Source organism: Meyerozyma guilliermondii, genomic scaffold (genome assembly GCF_000149425.1).
Source record: "Meyerozyma guilliermondii ATCC 6260 scaffold_1 genomic scaffold, whole genome shotgun sequence".
In the NCBI taxonomy this organism is placed as follows: domain Eukaryota; kingdom Fungi; phylum Ascomycota; class Pichiomycetes; order Serinales; family Debaryomycetaceae; genus Meyerozyma; species Meyerozyma guilliermondii.
The window spans coordinates 1,166,208-1,190,789 of record NW_001809800.1 but is presented as its reverse complement, the minus strand read 5'-3'; the positions used below and the strand labels follow the sequence as shown (position 1 = coordinate 1,190,789).

At 44.5% G+C, this 24,582-nt stretch overlaps 11 protein-coding genes and 1 non-coding gene across 12 annotated transcripts; 5 read left to right on the top strand and 7 right to left on the bottom strand. All coding sequences in view use genetic code 12, as the record gives it.

Moving 5' to 3' along the window:
* The first annotated feature begins 224 nt into the window (after positions 1 to 224).
* PGUG_05974 lies at positions 225 to 310 on the top strand. Its single transcript has one exon. It is a non-coding gene; the product is annotated as a tRNA-Lys (tRNA).
* A 157-nt stretch (positions 311 to 467) lies between these two features.
* Positions 468 to 2,513, bottom strand: ILV2 (acetolactate synthase catalytic subunit; the record flags this gene model as incomplete). The annotated part of the gene is made up of 1 exon (XM_001487249.1): positions 468 to 2,513. The coding sequence occupies one exon, from the start codon at positions 2,511 to 2,513 to the stop codon at positions 468 to 470; it is 2,046 nt and encodes a 681-aa protein (XP_001487299.2).
* Positions 2,514 to 3,012: 499 nt separating this feature from the next.
* On the top strand, positions 3,013 to 4,299 carry PGUG_00675 (uncharacterized protein; the record flags this gene model as incomplete). The annotated part of the gene is made up of 1 exon (XM_001487248.1): positions 3,013 to 4,299. One exon carries the CDS (start codon positions 3,013 to 3,015, stop codon positions 4,297 to 4,299), a length of 1,287 nt encoding a protein of 428 aa, XP_001487298.2.
* A 59-nt stretch (positions 4,300 to 4,358) lies between these two features.
* Positions 4,359 to 5,822, bottom strand: MEP1 (ammonium permease; the record flags this gene model as incomplete). The annotated part of the gene is made up of 1 exon (XM_001487247.1): positions 4,359 to 5,822. The coding sequence occupies one exon, from the start codon at positions 5,820 to 5,822 to the stop codon at positions 4,359 to 4,361; it is 1,464 nt and encodes a 487-aa protein (XP_001487297.2).
* Positions 5,823 to 6,511: 689 nt separating this feature from the next.
* PGUG_00673 (uncharacterized protein) lies at positions 6,512 to 8,950 on the bottom strand (the record flags this gene model as incomplete). The annotated part of the gene is made up of 1 exon (XM_001487246.1): positions 6,512 to 8,950. One exon carries the CDS (start codon positions 8,948 to 8,950, stop codon positions 6,512 to 6,514), a length of 2,439 nt encoding a protein of 812 aa, XP_001487296.2.
* A 326-nt stretch (positions 8,951 to 9,276) lies between these two features.
* On the bottom strand, positions 9,277 to 10,356 carry PGUG_00672 (uncharacterized protein; the record flags this gene model as incomplete). The annotated part of the gene is made up of 1 exon (XM_001487245.1): positions 9,277 to 10,356. The coding sequence occupies one exon, from the start codon at positions 10,354 to 10,356 to the stop codon at positions 9,277 to 9,279; it is 1,080 nt and encodes a 359-aa protein (XP_001487295.2).
* Positions 10,357 to 11,998: 1,642 nt separating this feature from the next.
* Positions 11,999 to 13,306, top strand: GFA1 (glutamine--fructose-6-phosphate transaminase (isomerizing); the record flags this gene model as incomplete). Its single annotated transcript, XM_001487244.1, has 1 exon — positions 11,999 to 13,306. The coding sequence occupies one exon, from the start codon at positions 11,999 to 12,001 to the stop codon at positions 13,304 to 13,306; it is 1,308 nt and encodes a 435-aa protein (XP_001487294.2).
* Positions 13,307 to 14,827: 1,521 nt separating this feature from the next.
* PGUG_00670 (cyclin-dependent serine/threonine protein kinase) lies at positions 14,828 to 16,825 on the top strand (the record flags this gene model as incomplete). Its single annotated transcript, XM_001487243.1, has 1 exon — positions 14,828 to 16,825. The coding sequence occupies one exon, from the start codon at positions 14,828 to 14,830 to the stop codon at positions 16,823 to 16,825; it is 1,998 nt and encodes a 665-aa protein (XP_001487293.2).
* Positions 16,826 to 17,268: 443 nt separating this feature from the next.
* Positions 17,269 to 18,525, top strand: GPA2 (guanine nucleotide-binding protein subunit alpha; the record flags this gene model as incomplete). The annotated part of the gene is made up of 1 exon (XM_001487242.1): positions 17,269 to 18,525. One exon carries the CDS (start codon positions 17,269 to 17,271, stop codon positions 18,523 to 18,525), a length of 1,257 nt encoding a protein of 418 aa, XP_001487292.2.
* A 62-nt stretch (positions 18,526 to 18,587) lies between these two features.
* PGUG_00668 (uncharacterized protein) lies at positions 18,588 to 20,168 on the bottom strand (the record flags this gene model as incomplete). Its single annotated transcript, XM_001487241.1, has 1 exon — positions 18,588 to 20,168. One exon carries the CDS (start codon positions 20,166 to 20,168, stop codon positions 18,588 to 18,590), a length of 1,581 nt encoding a protein of 526 aa, XP_001487291.2.
* An 866-nt stretch (positions 20,169 to 21,034) lies between these two features.
* LAP41 (metalloaminopeptidase) lies at positions 21,035 to 22,573 on the bottom strand (the record flags this gene model as incomplete). Its single annotated transcript, XM_001487240.1, has 1 exon — positions 21,035 to 22,573. One exon carries the CDS (start codon positions 22,571 to 22,573, stop codon positions 21,035 to 21,037), a length of 1,539 nt encoding a protein of 512 aa, XP_001487290.2.
* Positions 22,574 to 23,178: 605 nt separating this feature from the next.
* On the bottom strand, positions 23,179 to 24,306 carry PGUG_00666 (deoxyhypusine synthase; the record flags this gene model as incomplete). The annotated part of the gene is made up of 1 exon (XM_001487239.1): positions 23,179 to 24,306. The coding sequence occupies one exon, from the start codon at positions 24,304 to 24,306 to the stop codon at positions 23,179 to 23,181; it is 1,128 nt and encodes a 375-aa protein (XP_001487289.2).
* Between the last annotated feature and the right edge of the window lie 276 nt (positions 24,307 to 24,582).

Here is a 24,582-nt window from a genome sequence, read left to right as displayed (position 1 = left end):
GGCACTAGGTGAGAACAGAAGATGAAATCGTTGTTCTTCCTTGTAGTATCAAAAATGCCCCAGACATCGGATGAATGGGTAACTTGTCTGCAGTCCCGGATCTCCGGGAATATGGGGAATATCCTCGGAGACTGCAGCTTACCGGGTGTCGGGTATAACCGTGTGAGCGGGGCACCCTAGCGGCCATATATATTTGCACATAGTTGCTAACTCCACAACGATTGGCCTGGCTAGCTCAATCGGTAGAGCGTTTGACTCTTATATAAGAGAAGCGATCAAAAGGCTGCGGGTTCGACCCCCGCGTCGGGCTAATTTTCTTTTTTTCAGTTCATTTTAAAGAACAAGTTCATCATTTTTTTGCTATTTACAAGCCTTACAGTTCATAAGAAATGTCTTTAGGAATGTCTCAAGAATATATACTTAAAGCTATATCAATAATTAACTTTTAATGTCATCGACGTATCATTTTAATGCAAACCACCAGTCCTTTGTTTTCTCAACTCATTTTCTTTTCTTTCAACTTCAGCGTCGTAGACAATGAAATCGTCCAATGCGTTACCACCTGGAACCATAGGCAAGACTGGCACCTTCTTCTCGACAACAACTTCCATCAAAACAGGACCTTCATAATCTAAAAATTCCTTGACACCGGATACTAATTCTTCTTGCTTCGACACACGAATACCCTTAAGGCCCATAGCTTCTGATAATTTCATGAAATCAGGGTTGGATTGATGAGTGTGGGCGTAACGATGTTCGTAAAAGAGTGATTGCCATTGAGTAACCATTCCTTGTTCTTCATTGTTCAAAACACAAATCTTGACTGGTGCATTAGCTTGAATAGCAGAAGACATTTCCATTAATGTCATATTAAAGGAAGCATCACCATCAATGTCGATAACGATTGCATCTGGCTTGGCCACCTGGGCTCCAATTGCAGCGGGTAAACCAAAACCCATCGTTCCCAAACCACCAGAGGTGATCATGGTCCGGGGTTTGGTCCAGGTGAAATGTTGAGCAGCCCACATTTGATGCTGACCGACACCGGTAGTTACAATAACCTCCTTTCCGTAAGTGCTGGATTGCTTGGAAATTTCTTTAATGAGGGTTTGTGGTTTAATCTTGGATCCAGGGGTTTCTTCCAAGTAGGCATATGGGTACATTTCTTTCCATTTTTCAACTTGTCCCATCCATTCGGGTCTCTCTTTAACGTTCTTTACCAATGGAATAAACTTAGCCAAGTTAACAGCCAAGTCTCCTTCAACAGCCTCAGTAGCTTCTACCACTTTGTTGATGTTCTTAGGACTGATTTCGAAATGAATAATTCCTCCCTTGTTCTGAGCAGCAGCAGCACGAGCAACAGGTGCAAACTCGCTCACTTTACCGGTGACTCTGTCATCGAAACGAGCTCCTAAGGCAATAATGACGTCGGCATTTTGAATAGCAGTATTGGCAGCGGCATTTCCATGCATACCAAGGAAATCTAGCGACTTTGGATCACGTTGGTCAAAAGCACCGAGACCCTGGATGGTGGTAGTAACGGGAATACAAGCCTTGTCAGCCAATTCTTTCAAAAGTTGGGGACCTTCTTCGCTGTTCATGACACCAGCACCAGCGTAGATAATTGGTTTCTTGGCCTTATTCAAAATGTCAGCGGATCTGTGGATGGCTTCCATGGTGAACTCTGTGGCTGCCTGGCGAGTGATTTGACTCAAGGCATTGAAAGGTAAGGTGGTCTTGATAGGAATGGATTCACGCAAAATCGAGGCAGTGACATCTTTGGGCAAGTCGACCAAAACAGGTCCAGGTCTTCCCAGGGTGGCAATTTCAAACGCCTCGTTGATTCTACGGGGTAATTCAGCAACATTTTTAACCATAACGTTCCATTTGGTGCATGATCTGGAAATACCAATGACATCAGCTTCTTGGAAAGAGTCGGTACCGATGGCAGAAGTAGGCACCTGGCCGGTGAAAACCACCAATGGAACACCGTCAGCTAAAGCATCGGCCATAGGAGTAATCACATTAGTAGCTCCAGGACCAGAAGTAACAAGAACAACACCGGGCTTACCACAAGCACGAGCATAGCCTTCCGCCATATGTCCAGCACCTTGTTCATGACGTGGCAAAACAAACTTGAACTTATCCGAGTTGTAAATGGCATCGAAAACAGGAAGAATAGCACCGCCAGCATATCCAAAAACAGTATCAACATTGTGTCTTAACATCATTTCATGGAAAATTTCACCTCCTGTAAGTCCAATAAACGAGTCGTCCATGATGAGCTGTTCACGCCTAAGATTTCTCTTGGTCGAGGGTCTTTCACCAGACTCATTAGCGGCTCCGCTAGGCTCTTGGTTGAAAGCTGGTGCTGGAGTAGGACGTGGGGATGAAGGCAGCAGCCTTTGGGTCATGGTAGCATTTTGCTGGGCAGACTTTGAAATGGCCCTAAGTTGTGATTTGTAGATTGACCTAGTGGCCGGGGTCTGTAGAGCACGTCTGACAGCTCTCATGTTGATTTTTTTTGGATTGGGATCAACACAAGTTTAAATGTTCGCTGACTCACGCCAATTTTTTTTTTTCCATCACCGCACGAGCGGAGATGCGATTAAGTAATAGAGGCTGCCAGTCTGGGGTATGGTCACGTGAAAGCCGGTACCGGCGCTGCCCGAAGCAATGTAATAAATGGGATGAGAAGGAGTAGCACTACGATAATACAAGATTTTTAAGAATACTAGAAATTATGATAGAAGCTGGTGATAGAATGAGATTACATTAAAGGCTCTTTGCAAATTTTGCAAATTTTCACATTTTGGCAAATACCTAGAAGTTACTGTAATTAGTATATAGTCCGCCGTGATAAGACTAGTAGCAATCTTTAGTTTGATCTTTAATCTCGTTTCAACCCTCTCAGTGAATTGGCGTTTATTTCAATTTGTTCGCAGCCATTTTCAGCCGCATAATTGCATTGCGACTTCATTTATAGCGGAGAGCCACATTTGATCACTTAACATGACGGTTCCTTTTGGTCATGAATTCCGCAAAAAATACTTCGACAGACTTGCTCCAGATGTCATTCCCGTCAACCATGCCTCATACGGCTTGACTCCAACTCCTATTCATGAAAAATATATTTCTGCTTTGAATCACGATCACGAGTTTCCCGACCGGTATATCAGGTTTGAACTTAAAAATGACTATGTTGCGCTGTTGAAAGCACTAGGAACTTTCCTCAATACAGATTATCGCAATTTGGCCCTTGTTGATAACACTACAACCGGAGTCAATACTGTTCTCCGATCCTACCCTTTTAAAAAAGGAGACAAAGTTGTGGTGGTTAGTACTGGTTATGACAGTTGTGTTCACGTTGTGGAGTTCTTGAAGGCCAGAGTGTGTGTGGAAATCATAGTTGTGGAAGTCAATTACCCAGTAGAGGATGATGAGATTATTGAAAAATACAAAGCAGTGTTTGAGAATGCTCGTCCACTGTTGGCATTATTTGATACAATAACCTCGGTTCCTGGGGTAAGATTCCCCTTTGAAAAGTTGGTTGCTTTGTGTCGTGAATTCGATGTGATATCGTTGATCGATGGTGCCCATTCCATAGGTCTCATCGATATCGATTTGGATAAGTTGAAGCCCGATGTATACGCTTCCAATTTGCACAAATGGCTTTACGTTCCCAGAGGCTGTGCGGTGCTCTATGTTGACCCTCGTCTTCAAGGTAAGATTCATACTATGCCTATCAGTCACTCGTATCTTGACGAAGAGACCGAATCAGGATTGGATCCAGAAGATATAAAGAATCGATTCATTGACAAATTCAATTTTGTGGGGTCAAAGACATATGCTCTGATATCTTGTATCGTTCCAGCAATTGAGTTCAGAAAATCAATAGGCGGTGAGAAGGCTATCGCCAAATATTGCCATGAACTCTGCTTAAAAGTCGGCCAAAAAATCACCGAAAAAGTATGGCCCGGAACTCAAATCATAGAAAATCAATCCAAGTCGTTGATCACGGCTATGATAAATATAGAGGTTCCCATAGATACGTTTGCCAAAGATGTTGGAAGCAAGGGATTAAACGTTACAGATTTGAAAGAAGTTAAGAAATGCGTGGATACTATTCAGTACCAAATGGCTTACAATGATAAAACCTACCTCCAGCTATTTGTGCACGGCAAGTTCTATTGTCGGTTTTCGTGCCAGATATATAATGAGCTTGAGGAGTATGTGACTTGTTGCAAGTTGCTCGAGGCAGCTTTTCACGATTACTTTTCTCTGAAACTGCGTTTATAATGTTTCAATTCCTACCCTATTAATGCTACGATTTTATCCTTTTGTTGCTGCTTCCAGTTCTAATCCTGTTTCTCGTTGACTTGTGTTCCCAGTACCGAACCCTGTGAACTTGTAGTTACTCCTTCGTAAACTGCTTCCTCGCTGACTTCGTTGTCAGTTGGTTCATTGACGGATTGTGCCATTTCTCCTTCTTCCTTGGCAACAGTTGGAGTTCCCCAGTCCAAAAAGTCTCTTCTTACCTCAACGTAATCGTATGCAAATTCTCCAATTTGGTCCTCATCAACACCAACTTCTTCGGCATTGTAGTCTATTCTCAAATGCAAACCTGGGATCTTGTTTATGACAAAACAAAGCACAGCTGTAACTCCTCCAGAGTAGGCAGCGGTAGCAAGAATGTAAACGATTTGAACGTACAATTGCTTCCAGTTGTGGTCGATCCAGCCTCCCGCATGGTCGGTAACATTGTCGTAACCAATGACTGTAGATGAGCCAAAGATTGCATTGAAAAGTAAACCAACGATACCTGCGATACCGTGCTCTGCCAACACATCAAGTGAGTCATCGACTCCACAAATGTACTTGATTTTGGTGGAAAAGTTACACACGATACCGGCGGTGATACCCAAGATTACCGATGCCCACAATGGGATCATTCCTGATGATGGAGTGGCAGCAACGAGACCGGAAATACATCCAGAACAGACGGCGACCATGGACCATTTCTTTTCCAACCGGAAATCGAGCAAACACCAAGAAATGGCTCCGAATGCTCCGCACAAGTGGGTGTTCATCATTGAGTATGGTACTTTTGCTGAAGCATTTAAGCACGAGAACCCGTTGAAAAAGAGCCATCCGACGTAAAGGAGAGCGGTTCCCAAGAATATTGTGGAGATATTGTGAGGGCGGTAGTTGATCATTAAAGTTTCGTTTCTTCTACCCAAGAATGCGCTGTAGACGAAAGCCGAAACACCGGAAAGAATTTCCACTGGTCCTCCACCGGCGTAATCCAAGGCACCGCCTCGCCAGGTAGAAGCCCATCCGCCACCCCATATCCAGTGTACCACTGGGCAGTATACGATGGTGACCCAGCAGAAGATGAACACCAATGATGGAAGAAACCGGCCTCTTTCCGCCACGAGGGCACCAGCCAAAATTGCCACGGTGACCGCCATAAATTGCATTTGGAAGATGGCGAATGCAATCTCGGGATAATCACTGGCAAGCTCAGATAATCCCAAAAGTCCTTTGAAACCAAAGTATGTCAAGTCGCCAATAAAGTTATTGGAAGATGGTGCAAATGCAAGCGAATAACCCCAAAAGTACCATTGGAAACATCCCACAAATGTACCCATTATGACGACCCATATCATGGATAATGCACTTTTTCTTCTGGCCAAACCCGAATACAAAAATGCCAAACCGGGCACCATGATCCAAATCATCGAACTGGCAATGGTGAATAACAACACCAAACTTTCATTGTACTCTTTGTCTTCTGCGAAGAGCTTTCTCCTACTAAGCATTGGAGATGTGAACGAAGCTAATTTAGCAAATAATATATGAAATGTTTATCCAAAAAATGAAACAATAGGTTTTGACAAATGGTTCTGTCAAATGCTTTTAGGCTCTTGTTAATCCTTCTTATTCTTATTGCTCTATGTTAGCTTTATAAATATGCTAAGCAAATTTAAATGTTTGATGAGCACCTGGAAAAATTTCTCGGTTCCGGTTACGCCCACCTTATAATTGTGCTCGGCTGCAAGTCGTCATCGTGGAACGCCCTGCAGGCGCATCTGAAAAGAAAACGAAATGTTTTTTCCTGGTTACGAGCGTGCGCGCGCTCGCATTCGCTATCGATGTGTCTTATCAGCCGGCGCGCCCTCCTGTGCAGCAACCGAGAGACCCTTATCGGTGAGCTTAAAAGAAAAAATTCTGGGGAAACTGCAGAAAAGACGGTGCCGCAGCTTGGTGCATATTTCAGGCGACGAAAAGTCTTGGTATGCATTGATTTAAAGCCAAGACAATTGGTCACAATCGTTTATCATCTACTGCCAAGGGTAGGTCAGGGCCTGCATATATTTGGGTGATAAGGAATAGCGCCAGATGATTGGCGCCAGTTCCCGGTAACGGCTCGGGCGGTGTGCAGGAGCGAGGGGACGCCGCAAGTTGCAGCTGCTCCTTTTTGATTGACTGCATATACTAACTATGTAAACTAAACTAACAACGTGAGTAGAATCACCATCAATGAGGGGACGAGTTTTGACGCTGTACCGCTATACACAGACACACTACAGGCAGTAATAGATTCGGCAGCAACCGAAGTTACAGTAATTGGAATTTCAGTTACTGGAACTTCGGTTTCTGTCTCAGTAGGACTTGCTGCAAAATCGTCAGTATTGTATTCGAATGTGAATTCAGAAACAGCAAATTGAGGAGGCAATGTTTCTTCTGATTCCTCTTCTGTTGTTGCTTCGGGCTCTGCTGTCTCCTCTGGTTCTACCGACTCTGTTTCTGGAACTGTTTCTTCTGTCTCCGTTTCTGTTGGCTCGTCTGGAATTTCCGAAATTGTCACCTCAGGCTCATCTGTCACCTCGGGCTCATCTGTTGTTATCTCAGGCTCTACTGGAATGGTTGTGATCTCAGGCTCCTCTGGAGTTGTTGTTTCCTCAGGCTCCTCGGGAACTTCGGTTTCAGGCTTTTCTGGTACGGTTGTTTCAGGCTCTTCTGGTGTTTCTGGCGTTGTCGTGGTCAATAGAGGAACAGAAGTTTCCGTCAGCTCCAAAGGAGTGGTCTCAGTTGCTTCACATTCATCACAGTGTTCTGTTTCTGTTGTCTTATGGGTTTCGGCTGTCGTCGATTGAGTCTCTTCAGTAGTCTCTTGAGTCTGGGACGTTTCGGCTACCGACAGCGACTTGTGACACTCTTCACAAGGGATAGTAGCTGTGGTCGAAACAGTTTCATGGCTTGTAAGGGTGCATGTCTCACATTCTGGGGCCTCAGATTTCTCCAGGGTCAAACTTGAAGAAGACTCAATTGATGTCTTCGAAACGCTAGATGTTTGCGTTGACGAAATACTGGAATTGGACCATCCTCCAGTAGGAACCTCGACAATAACCGTAACTTCAGTTGCTCCCGAAGTAATTGGAAGCGTCGTGGTAGAAGTATATGGATTCAGCCAGGTGGTGGTGGTAGTTGTGGTAGTTGTTGTAAGCTCAGGAACCTCTACAATAACAGTCACCTCTGTGGCACCGAAAGTTATTGGCAACGTTGTGGTTGAAGTATAAGGATTGGACCAAGTGGTGGTTGTGGTTGTTGTGGTAGTGGCTAAAGAAACCTCAGAACTCACCTCGACGGAACTTGAAGAACTTGAAGAACTCAAAGAACTGGAACTCGACTCAATCAGACTAGATTTCTCAGAGCTCGAAGAACTCTCGCTGGCCAGCGTAGGCACATCGACTTCGACAGTGATTGTCACCGTTGGACCTTCTGTCTCATAAGGCAATGTCTTTGTGGTCGTGAAAGATCCCGTCCATGGCAGAGTAAACGTTGTAGTGGTGGTAGTTCTGTCTGTATCAGGAACCTCTACCACAATGGTAATGGTACTGGCAGTAGACTCATATGGAAGGGTGGTGACGGTGGTATATGTTTCGGTCCAAGTGGTGGTGGTGACTATGATTTCCTTTGAATTTCCAGTGGAGTCGGAGTCACCAGTAATGACAACAATTTCTCTTCCATAATTGTTGGTTTTGGTTTGTCCCGACAGACATTGTACGTTTCCTCCAAAATTGTGGTACACAGTATCCGAGGTCAATGGGTATCTGTACAATCCTTGTAAGAACACTCTGTATCCGGCGGGGACATTTGAGAAACTTCCAACAATACGACCACTTTGACAAAGAACTTGCAGCAGAGGCACATCTTCATAACCTTCAGGAAGATAAAAGTCATTCAAATCCTTGGTCATCTTAAGACTGAATTCAGAGCAGTCGTAGTCGTTTTCAAAAGTAGCAATTGTGTATCCTGAGGTGATTCCAGCTGGACAAGAGGCTGACAAAACATACAACTGTTCGTTAAGCTGAGGAGTTGATCTCGAATAGTAGACCAAACCATCATTATCATTTTCGTTGAAAAATGGTCCTCCAACAAAATCCACAGTGGTTGAAAGTCCACTCCAGTTGATGGTATTTGTTCCAGCGTGATAAAGACTGGCTTCGTAGAGGTCAGAAGATCTTGAAGATCCACCGGCACCAAACACAAAGTCAAAGGTAGCAACTCCGGTTGCGGTAATGTCACGATCAGTATTCACAGCACTAGTCACTGTACACAGAAGACTCGAGTAATCGGTGATATACGAGCCATCCCAAGCATCACACAAGGCATAAGTAGTATCGTCTACAACGAGTCTAAGCTGTTGCTCACCAAACTTTGTACGAAATACTCCAGGCATAATGATATCAAAAGTGTCTCCAGAAGAGGCATCGGCAGTTGCAATCTTCCACCCCAAGCTAGCGGAATGGATATCCTGAGGACGATTACCTTGAGGGCTGGTAATTGAAAGCAGAGTCCAAACATTGGACAATTTTGCAGCCAGTGCTACTGTCGCAAAGCAAACATAAAACAAAAGTAACATCATGGAGAAACAGTGACGCATCACCCATGTTTATATATTGCCATGTTTGAAGCAGTTCGTAACGCTAAGTCATTTGTCTCGAAATCTGCCCATTTGATGTTGAATTGGGAGGAATCTCAAACATGTGGTGGACCCAAAAAGGAAAGTGATCCTAACCAAATGGGCCTTCAATTGTGTGAATGTGTGTATTTTCGTGCATGAGGTTCGTTTCAATGTGCATTAGAGTATCAACTCCGGATCTATTTACATGTACGTTGAGGACGATTGGGGTCCCAATCGGGCAGTTTTAGCAGTTACCGAGCCTGCATAGTATGTGAGTAACCGCTGCAGCGAAGGTACGAGGTGCATTAGGCGGTTTCATTGTGGGACTGTCGGCTCTCGTAAAAGTGGAACGATTCAAACACCACCTCGACCATGATGAGGATGATAATTATCCATTCGAGGCGGGTGGATTTTTTCTCGTTGAGAACAGCAAGAAGCGCACGTTGCTCGTCGGTTGCATAATCGAGTTTCCGATTGAGAATCGAGATTCGCGAAGGAACATCCATGGCTCTGGATATCGATTCATAAATCTTCTCCAAGGTGGGTTCTGTCCAGTAAACGTCGGGGGTTTCTATAAGTTCACTGTAAAGGTTGAGTTTACCACGGAGAAGAAAGAGGCTTCCGGTAAGCTTGAGAACATCATGTTCGTTGGTGCTTATACTGTGGCCCTTAGAAAGACTAATTGAGTTTTTTCTCGTCAACTGGATGTGATTTTCCAAGGCATTTTCGAGGATCGAGAGCCGGGTCGACCGTGAAAGACCAATTGCAAACGCAGCCATATCCAAGAGTTTTTTGTCTTCGTTATCGCCCTGGAGAACCATGATCTCTCCTTGCATATACGAGTTGCCGTAGTTTGGCGGTTTTTCGGGAATGTAGCCGAGGTCGATCCAGTCCATCTCCTCGGATTCCGGCACGCAAGGTTCGATTACTGCTGACCTTAGTTTCGGAATTATATCAGACTCCAACCGATCCTCGGGTGTTCCCCAGCCCACTACGGATCCATTGGCCAAAACCATCACCGTTTTGGAATCCACTTGAAAAGCACACACCTCATCGGGAATCACCATTCTTTTTTGACATTCATTGCCGAGAAGCAGTCGGACTTTACCAAGGTCAAAGGCATCCCCCACGGTGACACAGGCTACCGGCGAAAGGTACTTTTCCAATTTTGCATCTTCTGCTCCATTTTTATTGAAGAGCGAGAGTATATGGGTCAAATTACCATTGTCAGACGGAGTCGAACGACGAAGATTTTGAAGAGGAGAATTGATTTTCTTCTTTGTCTTTGTAGCTGCTGCAGTCAGCACGAAGCGTTCTATATATATGAGCGATTTTGGTCGCAATGCCTTCAAGGAACCCACTAGAGGTAGCTTGATAGAGAACATCAGGTTACTATTGGTTTCGCACGCAGCAATGTGCCGTCGCGCGATTGCGGCAACTGGAAGGCCAGAAGAGTTTCCCGGCTGCAGGACGTGAACCAAAAGGTGAGTTCCGCCACGATACGTCAAACTACAAATTGTACCAATGTGGACCAACCGCAGCCTTTTCTATCCGTCTGCTTCAATTGGACCTACATGTACGCACCGTGCTCACCTATACCCACCCTACGCGCTGTCTGTTTCACTACGCATACCGTCTCATAACTCTATGCAGCGCCAAAAATAGTCTCGAACTCTCTAGGACCCCCTGCGTGCACAGCCGAGATTGCAAACTTGATAATATTATTAGAATGAAGATACCTAAAAATAACTTTCAAGTAACCAATTACACTCACCTCTATAATAATACCGCTACAAAGCTTGCATGTACCTCGGGTCTACGCCTTGCCTAATTTTGCTATTGGCATTTTCAGTGATGCTGCGCGCCGCACAATTGTTTACCTCATTCTAATTAATCTCAAATCGGGTATAAAAGTTCTTTCGCCCACATTTTGCGAACTACTATACAATGTGGTAAGTAGAATACAAATCATGGCGCCGTGTGTGGAGTTGTGGGACAGAGGATTTGAGGAACGGAGTTATAACCTATGAAGAGGATATTGGACACCCAAACTTTTTTTTCTCGAATTGGAAAATTCTTCATCAAAGACGTGGCTTTGCTCCGAGATTAATCCGCCCGAAGTGGTTTGTTGTTATATCCTATGTCTCTTGCTTGCTGCCAGGGACCGTGGGACTAAGACAATATCCTCTATTTTCTCCTTTTGATCTTCAACGCGCCAGTTCTTGCAACGTATCATCATTTATACTAACAACAGTGGAATTTTTGGCTACGTTAACTTCCTCGTCGATAAAACCCGTGGCGAAATTGTCGATAACCTCATTGATGGTCTCCAGCGTTTGGAATACAGAGGTTACGACTCCAGTGGAATTGCTGTTGATGGCGACAGCAAAGATGAGACCCTCATTGTCAAGATTCCTGGTAAGGTCAAGGTTTTGAAAGATGAGGTTGAACGTCAGAAAATCGACCGTAAGCCCGTGTTTGACAACCACGTGGGTATTGCTCACACAAGATGGGCTACTCATGGTCAACCCAGAGTGGAGAACTGTCACCCTCATCGCTCCGATCCAAAGGGAGAATTCGTGGTTGTTCACAATGGTATCATCACCAACTTCCATGCCTTGAAGACGTTGTTGTTATCGAAGGGGTTCAAGTTTGAATCCGAGACCGATACCGAATGTATTGCAAAATTGTACAAGCACATTTACGATACCAACTTGAAAGCGGGTATCTCCGTTGATCTTAGTGAGTTGACCAAGCAAGTGTTGTACGAATTGGAAGGTTCCTATGGTTTATTGGTTAAGTCCACTCACTACCCTGGCGAAGTTTGTGGTACTAGAAAGGGATCGCCATTATTGGTTGGTGTGAAGACGGACAGAAAGTTGAAGGTTGATTTCGTCGATGTGGAATTCCCTGATACTACCGAACAGGCTGTCAACCATAATGCAAACGCTCAAAAAGATTTGGGCCTTTTGCCTGTGGCACAAGGCGACAACTTGAGGACTTCCCAATCGAGAGCTTTCTTGTCAGATGATGGAATCCCCATGCCAGTCGAATTCTTCTTGTCATCTGATCCTGCTTCTGTTATCCAGCACACTAAAAAAGTCTTGTTCTTGGAAGATGATGACATTGCTCATATCTACGACGGAGAACTCCACATCCATAGGGTCAAAAAGTCCGCTGGTGAATCCACCACCAGACAAATCCAAACCTTGGAAAATGGAGCTTAATGAAATCATGAAAGGTCCTTACAAACACTTTATGCAAAAGGAAATCTTCGAGCAACCAGATTCGACCTTTAACACCATGAGAGGTAGAATCGATTTTGAAAACAACAGGATCAATTTGGGTGGTTTAAAATCATACCTCTCCACCATTCGTAGATGCAGAAGAATCATTATGATTGCCTGTGGAACTTCATACCATTCGTGTTTAGCCACGCGAGCGATTTTCGAAGAACTCACCGAAATACCCGTGTCTGTCGAATTGGCTTCTGACTTTTTGGATAGACGTTCTCCCGTGTTTAGAGACGACACTTGTGTGTTCGTTTCTCAATCCGGAGAGACCGCCGACTCAATTTTGGCCTTGCAATACTGCTTGGAGCGTGGAGCCTTGACGGTGGGTATTGTGAACTCTGTTGGTTCCACTTTGTCTAGACTGACTCACTGTGGTGTCCATATCAATGCTGGACCCGAGATTGGTGTGGCCTCAACTAAAGCATACACTTCGCAGTACATTGCTCTTGTGATGTTTGCTTTGTCGTTGTCTAATGACTCCATTTCTAGGCAAGAGCGTCATAAGGAAATTATTCAAGGGTTGCAAAAGATTCCCGAGCAAATCAAGAAGGTATTATTGTTGGAAGACAAGATAAAGAAGTTGTGTGACGAATCTTTGAACGACCAAAAATCGTTGCTTTTGTTGGGTAGAGGATACCAACATGCAACAGCATTAGAAGGAGCGTTAAAGATCAAGGAAATCTCGTACATGCACTCAGAGGGTGTGTTGGCAGGAGAGTTGAAGCACGGTGTGTTGGCATTGGTGGATGACAAGCTTCCTATAATTGCATTTGCAACCCGTGATTCGCTCTTCCCTAAGGTTATGTCTGCTATTGAGCAGGTTACTGCCAGAGATGGTCGTCCTATCGTTGTGTGTAATGAAGGCGACGATGTTGCCGGCAATAAGGCTTATGCCACATTACATGTTCCATTGACTGTGGACTGTTTGCAGGGCTTGTTGAACGTGATTCCTTTGCAATTAATGAGTTACTGGTTGGCTGTCAACCGTGGAATCGATGTTGATTTCCCCCGTAACTTGGCAAAGTCAGTTACCGTCGAGTGATTGTGCGCTTATTTTCTTCCTAGTTGTACGTTATATAGAATCGTTAACATCATAATTATTATTCCATTAACTCAAAGGCTGTAATTAAAACTTACAACTTCCATTAATTCATTGGTTTCCATCATATTTCCATTAAGTATCCACTATAACTTAAACTATCACTATTTACTGATATCCCAAACCTACACTACTTTCTAACAAAGTAGCCAGAGCCTCCAAAATAAGCAGCACTATAGTCGAATATCAGATCGCCTATGTCCAAGTACTTCTTAGAGTAGTACCTGATGTTTTCGCTTTCGATGCTATCGAGGTTTGGTCTGAGTTAGTAATCAGTTCGAAACACAAATAAATGCATTTTTTCTCAAAGATAGTCAATTGATGGCAAAATGTAACTTACGTCAATCCGGTATTCCGCTTCACTCCAGCAAGAAATGCCGACACAAGAACCAAGTCAGCAGTGATATGAATTGCTCTCGTAATCTAAAGTTAGTAAAAACTCGTTGTGTGACCCAAATCAACCTACCATTTGGTTGTTATCTATTACTTGAAGCGGAGTGGTATGTGAGTATGCGGGGTTACCCGGGCGCGCTTAAATTGAGGTGGTTGAGATATAAGGACTTGGACGATACATCATTAAAACAAGGTCATCAAAACGAGGCATTTTGAAAAGTTGAATGGGGCTGGACATGCTCATAACAAACAGCGATGTGAGAGTAATGTATTCGTCGTTATATAGAAAGTAAAGTGGAAGATTGATGATTGGTGGGGATAAAAGTTTTGTTAAAAAGGAGTTTAAAAGCCACAATGGTGTGAAGCTGTATACTTGTAACACTGACACCACAAATTACCTCAAATCTTACGGTAAGACCTTTTCAGTCTGAGAAATCTATTGGTTAGAGAAGGATAATAAGGAGAGAAACCTTCCAAGATAATGCCGAAAACAATACTGTTGGACGGCACAGTATGCTGTTTCAGCTATCAAATTAAGTGTGTTTGCCGCTGGCATATTTTCTGTTGCCTGTTGTTTAGTCTTTATGGCGCTTTGCACTTTCGGTCCTGGTGTACTTTGGTCATTTTGGGCCATTAATTTTGGAGGCAAGATGCATTGCCATGATGACGATTTGTGACTTCTTTTTCTTGCATGGCAACATTGCTGTTTCAGCGCTGTCATGGCCTCTACTTCTCTGCGTAGTCAAAGGTGAGAGTACTCGCTTTATCCAAGGAACTCATACCAGCACTAATTGCGAGTGCGACTTTAAGAACCGAGTATCACCACAAAAAAGCCTCAGCACAGGCTGGAAATTGCAAGCCAGAATAGCAGTGCAGTGACTCTCAAACCATATCCATTCCAATCCCACCGACCATCTGGCCGATATTCATGACTATGGTTCCATCTGGTTTTAGTACTTCCAATGCCGGGTAACCCAGGATTTTGTTCATCTACCAGAGTAAACCCACAGCATACTGATTGCAGGTTTCTATTTCGGCAGTAAATCCCTCTGAATATTCGAACTCAGCATCATGTCTGATACCTACAAGCCTCCGTCTGGGCCAAAAGCTACCCGTACGATGGACGATGGTCGTCAAGCAGATCAGTCTCGAGACCAATCTTCGAGAGGAGGTCATCGAGGAGGAAGAGGTGGTGGACCAGGTCACGCTGGACACAATGGAAGGCCGAGTGGACCCGGCAGATATCCTACTGGACCGGTGGGAAAGCGTTTCCCCGATCGTGACAACTACAGACCATCTGATAGATATAGTACACCACGAGACGACGACCGGTTTTCAGGCAACAAACGTCCATTTCCTGGCGATAATGATCATGTAAATAAAAGAGGAAGAGGTTCTATGAGAGGACGTGGTGGTGGACCTTCAGGGAGGCAACCTCCTCAAAAGGGACGTCGAGATTACGAAAGCTCAGCGAAAGATACCAGTGCTGAACCTGGTGCAAAATCCTTTAATTATTCCAACGATGCATATCACGACGAACGGTATGACAACAGTTATGAGGGCTCTCAGAAATATAGTAAACCATCAGGTCCACGGGCGTTTGATAGAGGCAATCGTGGACGAGGACGTGGTGGTCTGGCTCGCGGAGGAAGGGATAATAATACTAGAGGCGGGCGGTTCGATGCTTCTTCTGGCAGTAGGATTCAGCAATCCGGGGCTGGCTCGACGTTGCCCACTACTCCAAAGGCACAACGTGCTCCAGTTCCCAAACTAGCGTTGTCTCAAATGTACTCGGTCAAGACCCCGACGGCAGAAGTTTACAAAAGAGTTCAGCAGGTGGGTGAAGGAACGTACGGCAAGGTTTATAAAGCACAGAACGTGTTGACAGGGCAGTTTGTGGCACTAAAGAAGTTGAGGTTAGAAGCTGAACGTGAAGGTTTCCCCATCACAGCTATGCGTGAGATCAAGTTATTGCAATCATTTGATCACCCTAATGTGTTGGGACTCTTGGAAATGATGGTAGAACACAACCAAATATTCATGGTGAGTGATTATATGGATCATGATTTGACAGGATTGTTAACACATCCCGATTTGCAACTCAGTGAGAGCCATCGCAAGTTCATCTTCAAACAACTCATGGAAGGAATAAACTATTTGCATTGCCGCAGGATCATTCATAGGGATATCAAGGGGTCTAATATCTTGTTGGATAGTATTGGGCGACTTAAAATTGCCGATTTCGGATTGGCTCGTACAATGAAAACGGTGAAAGACACAGAAAGTCCCGATTATACGAATCGAGTCATAACGATATGGTACCGTCCACCTGAGCTTCTTTTGGGCTCGACAGATTATGGTAGAGAGGTGGATATTTGGGGTGTTGGATGTTTGTTAATTGAGCTCTACATTAAGAGAGCAGCGTTTCAAGGATTTGACGAAATCGGTCAACTCAACAAAATCTACAATATAATGGGTACCCCTACCGTCGAAGATTGGCCCACAATAGAAAACCTTCCTTGGTTTGAAATGTTACGGCCTAGAATCAATCGGTCCAGCAGTTTCAAGGAACTTTTCGGATCTGCAATGTCTGAGCAAAGTTTTGACTTGGCTCAAGATCTTTTAAAATATAACCCTGCAAAGAGGTGGACGGCTCTGGAAGCACTTGAACACCCATATTTCACCACTGAACCGTTACCGGAGCCATTGCATATGTTGAAAGATATCAAGGGAGAATGGCACGAGTTTGAGACCAAGAAGAGAAGACGCCAGGAGCGGAAGAGAGTGCAGGAAGAGGCTAAAGCAGCAGCTCAAAAGGATCAGCTTAGCAAGAGTATAGCTGAGGATTCGGGAGCAGAACAGACGGGAGAAGCAAAAGAACCAACAGAAACAGCTGAACCAGAAACAGGTAAATCAGTGGAAGATGCTGTTTCTGTTACTGTTCTGATGGATCAGCCGGCTTCTCCGGATGAGGGGAAACTCAAGCACGAAGAAGACGACAAAGCAGCAACAACTGCCGAGACAATTGGGTCGGTTGCAGCTTCTACAGGAGATACGCCAAATGCCTGAAGCACGGCGGTAAGAACGAAATTTGCTACGTTTCAGCTTCATGAAAGTAGTATTTTCAAATACATATCTTTACAGGGACAAAGTATCTGCAACATTAATGTACTCTCTGCTATCCTACGCCGTCATTACATTTACAACGCCATAGCCACCCGTCATCGTTCCGTGCATAGTAGCGGCTGACTGCGTGATCGCCTCGGTTATATGCAGTAAGGGCTAAAAATTGGGTTGGTTTCAGTCGGACTATTTCAAATCGCACTCAGGGCGACAGGCGGCCATAACTTAGCATTAATAACAAACGATTAATAATTGTCTCGGGAGATAATTATTCTGTAATATTACTGGTGTATTAGCTGGTGTGCTTACTTTGGTAGCGGAACCAAGTCACCACCGACAATTTACGGCGATAAGACCCAGACAAGAATTGCAAATTTGCGTGAAACAAAATGGGAATTTGCGGATCAAAAGAAACTCTGGAACCAGTTTCTAGTGGTCAATCACAACCAAAAAGACAAGAACAGAAGCAAAGACTTCAAAATCTGGCCGGTGCAGGTACACAGCAAGATAATGGACAAAAATCACAATCATCGAATTCCACTGAGATTTCATCAGAAAAACAAGACAAGGCGGTACAAAAGGCCAAGCCAGCCGCAGGTTCTGTGAGCCTGGAAAAGGAGGTCAAGGTTCTTTTATTAGGATCTGGAGAGAGTGGTAAGTCTACGGTTGTCAAGCAAATGAAAATTCTCCATCAAAATGGATTCTCCAAGGAAGAATTGTTCGAGTACAAGCCGTTCGTGTATAAGAATGTGTTGGACTGTATCAAAAATGTCATCACAGCCATCCAGGAATTGGAACCTAGTCTAATTAGTGGTGCAACAGATAATGGAGAAGTGGCAGAAACCCCTCAAGAATTCTCTGGTAAAGGAATTTTGGACAAGGCTGATATCGACGACATAATGGACTTCGAGTTACCCTTGGATACCGAGGAGACCTTTGATATCGGAATTGCCCAGAAAATAACTAAGCTCTACAGCACTCCTGAGGTGCAACACTTTATTCAATATCAGCAGGGAAACTTCTACCTCATCGATTCGACATCATACTTCCTCTCAGACCTTGACAGAATTGCCCAACCGAACTATATTCCTTCTGTTGATGACGTTTTGAGGACTAGAAAAAAGACATCCGGTATTTTCGATTTCAACTTCAACATGGGCTCGGGCCTCAACATTCACATGTTTGATGTAGGTGGACAAAGATCGGAAAGAAAAAAATGGATACACTGTTTCGACAACGTCACCTTGATAATCTTTTGTGTTGCTTTATCCGAATATGACCAAGTTCTTCTTGAAGAAAACAAACAAAATCGACTCAAGGAGTCTCTTGCTCTTTTTGACTCGGTAGTCAATTCGAGATGGTTTGCTAGGACATCGATTGTTCTCTTTTTGAACAAAATTGATGTCTTTGCAAAAAAGCTTCCATACTCTCCATTGGAGAACCATTTCCCTGACTACAATGGAGGAAATAATATTAACAAAGCAGCAAAATACATTTTGTATCGCTTTAATCAGGTGAACCGATCGGGACTCAACATCTATCCCCATGTTACCCAGGCCACTGACACTTCAAATATCGAATTGGTTTTCGCAGCTGTCAAAGAGACTATTTTGGAAAACTCATTAAGAGACAGTGGAATTTTGTGAAGTTAAATAATAAGTAAAAGTTGAAATGTGCTATTTTATTGTAGCTATTTATGGTACAGTTGTTATACTTCTTGAACAGTTTCCAGAACCGGAGTCTTTTCTTGATTTAACTGTTCGTTTCGCACATAATGAAGATTGGCGCCACCTCTGCATCGTCTACGATTATTTCCCCTGCCTCTAGAGTTCCAGCTTCCACGTTTTGGTCTCTCTCCGGGCTCTGAATGACTCGTTGAACCATCGAACGTCTTAGTAGTCTGTTTGTTGGACCCGGAACCTCTTCGAGCGCCAGAGCCAGTGGCTCGTTCCTTCTTCGCAGCACTTGTCTCTCCGTCGCCATTGGGCACTGAATCTCGCGTTGTATTCGATTTGACTTCTTGTTTCGAAGTTAGACTACTTGCCCGCAGTTTATCATTAGACCTCTCAACTTTACCCTCTCCATTCTGAACCACAACATCTTCACCTTTCTTCTCCTCTGTCCCATCTCTCCTCCGCAGAGTACGAGCTTTGGGTGGCCTACGGGAACCGCTCGGTATATCCCTGGAATTTTTTCGGCCATTAGGTTTCGCAGGGCTATTGTTGCGGGGAGCATTCTTGTCATCTGACTCTGAAGTTATCTTGCCGTTCACATTAGGCTCTCTGAAAGGACCTCTGCCTTTGTACTTGTTAGGCTTCTCCTTTGGCACATACTTCTGGGTGATCTCCTCAAACATGTGTTTAAAATCTGGTCTGTTTTTCAGATTCGTTGAAGTTTGTGTCGTAGGGGCAGTTGCTTTGTTATTTTCTGAGGATGGGTCATCATCCTTTGGAGATGATGGGTTCTTGTTTGCATGGCTCTTTTCTTTCAAAGTAGGCTTTTCTGTGGTTTCTACGGGGTGCTTGATAGCTGAATCGTCAGGGTTTTGCAGCAGTTTTGCTTGGGTCTCTGTCTTTTCGGTACTTTCGGGTTCATTGGCCTCATATCTTGCAAGTTGTTGAACGCTTACGACAGGGCTATTCATTGCCTTCTTCTTCAAGATAGTAGGTTTTGAAACCGCTGGTTTTGGCGAGTTCTTGGCCGAATTTGCAGCCAGGTTCGAGTCACTGTTAGCAGCACTCAAAATTTGCGCCAAGCTTATACCACTCTTTCCATCTCCATACACAGATGTTACAGGCGCTGGTGAGTATTTTGAGTTGGGTTGTTCTGGCGCGGTCGCAGGCGGCCGAGGCGAGTCTTCAGCTTTGCTGTCCCTTCTCAAAATGTTCATGGACTTTCGACGTTCCCTTGGAGGGGCAGGTTCAACTGAGCCCATAGTCTTGATCGTGGTGTGATTAACAGTTATAAGCTTTTTCTGTATTTCGTCCTCCTTCGCTAAAACATCGACAGGCTTCGCGGCACCAAATGGATTGGGTTTGGGTTTCGGTTTGGAGAGTACCGTGTCGAAGCCTGGTTTTGACGTTTCCGCACCGGAGCCGGCTCCGGCGTGAGATCCCAACTTGGGCCCCAAGTTTCGGTGTGGAGCGATGGGCGAGGCTCTGGTCATAGGGCCGGAAGACCCCGTCAGGCGGAACTTTCCAGAGGCCACATCTTGTTCTAACTCGATTAACTGCTGCTGGTGTTCCTGGTTGTACTTGACTGAATGCTGGAAGTCTTGGAAATCTGCCATTTCCACCACTACCCTCCGTCCCTGGCGGTAATAGAGATCGTGCCATTTCAAGGCTTTGGTATAATCCTGGTAAGACTCGAGTTCCACAAACGCGATCTTGCGTACAATTCCGGTCTGTAAGGGGTCTGCTGCAGGGTCCACGAGAATCTTGAACTTGACATACGGCGTATATCTGCTCTGAAAGAGATCTTCCACGAACAGGTTGTTGCACGCGACGGGTAGTTGTGAGAGTTTTATAATGTATGGAGGTCCAGGGTCACCAGGAGCACCCCGGACACCTCTTCCGGAGCCTCCAAACGCCTCGTGATGTGATTGGTGGCGACTCCGTTCAATTGGAACAGAAATAGATGCAAGGTCGATGTCATCATCAGCCCAAGATCCACCGTAAGCTGTGTTAGTATACAAAAAATGTACCAAAATATCGCCACAATGATGTGCTCACAGTATCTGGTGTGTTCAGAGCATCAATGCTTGTTTGAATCACTCCAATGTGACTTAATGCTGTCAAGATGCCGCATGCTGCTTTATTAAAATTGGACATACCTTCATCGGAGATAAACTCCTGTAAAGTCATCTTTTTTGGAGCTACTGTTAGTATATGGTTGTGAGCATCAGATATTTGACGGTTCCGAAATCCTCAAAGTTGATTACATACCCATTGTAATAGGTGTTCTATTCTGGTTGTTCCCCCAGTTCGTGTTTTTGTGACCTGGAAGTATGCAGTCCGTGATTTACTCGATTGAGGTTGCAGTGGGTGCAGGACTTACTGGTTGCAAAGACAGACAGGGTAGAATCAAAAATAGGAACTATTTCATAGACTGTAGTGAATTTATTGATTGCTTACGTAGCAATAACTTTTTATACCGTTACAAATCGATATACTTGTCATAGGACTTTCTCCAGTTGGAGAAGAACCCATGGAAGAACTTGATTCCGTTTCCAATGTCCTTGGCTCCAACAGTGGCACGAATAGAGTGCATGGAGAGTTGGGGAATACCAAGATCAATTGTTCTTGCACCTGTCTGCATTGAAATAAATGGACCAATGGTTCCACCAGAACGAGAATCGTTCCTAATTTGGAAGTATTGGAGCTCATCTCCATTTTTCTTTGCCAATTCTTCCACGAGAGCAAGGCCAATGGAGTCGGTAGCCATGTGGCCATTAGGATCTAATGCGATCACCACACCTTTGTTGGGAACTGGCTTGTGGTGCTCGAGGTAGATGTTGTCGAAATTGGGGTTGACGAGATGGTTAACGTCCGCAGAAAGGATAATGGTGTTGGCATAGGTTACAGAAAGCAGATCGTTGACCGAAGTTTCATCGTCCTGGAAGCCACTAACAACTCTGGAAACTACTGTTTCAAACAAACCACCACGAATACCTTGTCTCGTTCCGGATCCAATCTCTTCATTGTCGAATAATCCCACCACTGAAAAGTTGTCTTCAGGAATATGGCCAGCTTCAGCAGCACCAATGAGCGCATGAATGGCGGCGTATGAGCAAATACGATCGTCTATACGAGGAGCAAAGACAAACTCCGAGTCCAAGCCTCCCTTAGTACCACGCTGAACATCGTACAATTGGAGGTCCCATTGAAGAATATCGGCCACTTCCACCTTGGCTTTCTTAGCAATGTAACGGAGCAATTGCAATGGGTGCTTGCCGTACAAAGGAGCTGACTTTTCAGATTCAGTTGGTTTAGAGGCTCTCTCGGCTCCTCCGTATCCAATGACTGGAACTGCCTGAGTTTCAGTGTTGAATGGACCTTTGGAGGGCTCTCCAAAATGAGGTGCAAGAGATGGAATCTTTGCAATTGGTTGCGGAGTCAGGTCCACCAACTTTTGGGTGACTTCTTTGGTAGAGCCATCGCGAACGAGAAGCCTACCACCAATTCCAAGGTCGCGGTCAAACCAAAGGTTACCCAAAGTGCCAGCGTATGGAGCAACTCCGAGAAGGTCATATCCGTCTACTGGAGTTTTAGACGAGCTGGGTTTCAATGCTGCAGTCAATGAATCAATATGGGACCCAATGGCACCCACACCTTTCGAGGGTTCCCAGTTCTTTCCCACGACGAAAGCTATCAAAGCAGTGCCATTTCTGGTGGTATAATACTTTCCAGGTCCAATATTCCATTGTTCCTTCTCAGAAACATAAGTAAAACCTTTCGCTTCCAAGGCTTCAGAAAAGTGGTTTACAACGTGGTAAATCGTTGGGTTTTCGTAGGTGAACTCGATATAATCGTCTGCTGCTTTACTAAAGAAATCGTCGTCATAATTGGCAGGTTCAACTTTGGCGTTTGCAACCTTTTCGTTAGCTCCAGTAGCCTTTTGCTCCTGAAGTGCCTCATTGAGCCGGTGTTCAAACGACTCGACAAACTTATGGAGTACTTTTTCTAAATCGGACATATTGAACAACAAGTGTGGCGACTCGAGCCCTTTATACCAAGTGGAGCCGTGCGGGTATGCAGTGCGCAGGCTGGACGCTGCCAGATACCGCTGTGCGTTGTGGCCCGCTTAGGTAAGGAAGTGATAGGAATTGTCAGTTAGTTGCCGAAATGGTTGGAGCCGTACAATGAGGGCTTATGCGGCCCGGCCCGAGGTGTCCGGAAACAACTCGAGGTATTTGGCCATTGGTGGAGTGTGTGTGGACCTGTATGAGTAATGAAGGTGGTGAATTGTCAGTCGAGGAAATATGAATAATTGATAGATAAGTAAAAGAAGTAATGTGCCAAGTTTGAGAAGACTATTTGTGTAGAGTCTTTTTAAGACGAGCTAAGGAGGGACTTTCCTTTTCTGTTACTAACACCAGCTTAATTATACTTGATGTTCCAGTAGTGTGCGAACAGCCGAACACAACCTTTCAATTGCACCATCAGTCTCATTAGCTAATTCCATTCCCACTACAACATGCTTCCTTGGTTCATAGATCTAAGTCCTATCTAAATCTGCTGCGATTCTTCTATTTACTTTTTTTGCAACATTTGACAATTTTGCAATTTTGCAATTTGCAACTATGGCTTGGTGGCTGCGAAGGTGGCTGCAACCATTAAAGGAAACACCACACTAACATCGGCGTACACCTTGACCGAATGAGCATCGGCCTTGATCTTTCCCCAGGAAACAGCTTCATCGGGACGAGCTCCAGCATCAGAACCATCAAACTCTTGACCAGTATTGATGTATACGGCGTAATCAGCTCCATTCCGCATAAGACAGGCATTGCAAATATGGTGCTTGATTAAACCACCTCCCAAAATGATCATACCTGCGTGCAGCGCAGCCATAGACATCGAGTTGATCTTTCTTATATCAGCTACTATATCAAGACGCAATTGCTGAGGTGATGCCTTGAATGTGTGGAAGAACAACATGTCACCAATGGATCCGTCGGTAAGAGCAGGACAAAACACGGGAATCTGGTTCTTGTGGGCCCAATAAAGAACCGAGGACTCATCGTTGATCTCTTTTCCTAACCGGTCAATCAACTTTGATGGAGTCCAAACAGCAGCAGAGTCAGCATTCAACCCATTGCTTCCTGCCTCGGCCATCGCAGCCTCTTGCTCCTCAAGACACTTGTCCAAAACTGGCACGATCCATTCCTCAAACTTACAGTAGTTATCGTTGGGAACCAAAAGATTACCAATTCTGTTCATACCCTTGTCTCGAAGTCCTTTTCCAGGTAAACTGAACTCTCCCATATACGTTGGCGCCAATACTTTGATCAAATCCTCCTCAATTCCACCAGCAGAAGCTACAATTGCACTCACCATCTTGTGTTGAACCAAAAATCTCAACGTATCTCTCAAGCCAGAAGAGATCAAGTTGGAAGTATAACCCAAGAAAATAGTAGTTTTTTGGTACCCTTCGTCATCGAACTCTCCAGTTTGTTCGTGTTCTGGCAACTCCAGCTTCTTTTTTCCTCTCCAACTTCTCATCTGGTTGATAATATCACAAGCTTTACTCACGGACGATGCTTGGAAACCCATATTTTTCATCAGCAGTATTAAATCTACCGCAGTCATATTGTAGGCTGAATCTTTGGAATAATCGATACCTTTGACCTCTTCAAAGTCTTCCGGTACCGGATCTGACTGTTTGAGGACCGCATCTGTGGCCACAGCTGGAAATTGAGATGCCATAGCTTAATTTTTCACTGCGATGCGAAATCTGATAAGGAAGTAAGCGCCAAGAGATTAATACGAATTGTGAATTAGCTCGGAAAACGACTGCACGCTAACACATTCTTGTAGCTGACTATCCTTGTGGTCTTTCTTCTGTACACTTAGTCCTTATTATCCGTAATATGTATTGTTGTAGCCTAACCAGTACACTCTAAATAAGTCATACCAGCAAAAACTCACCTGCAAAAGACTCAAATCCCACCAAACTAGTAGCAAACCAGCGCAGAATCTTTG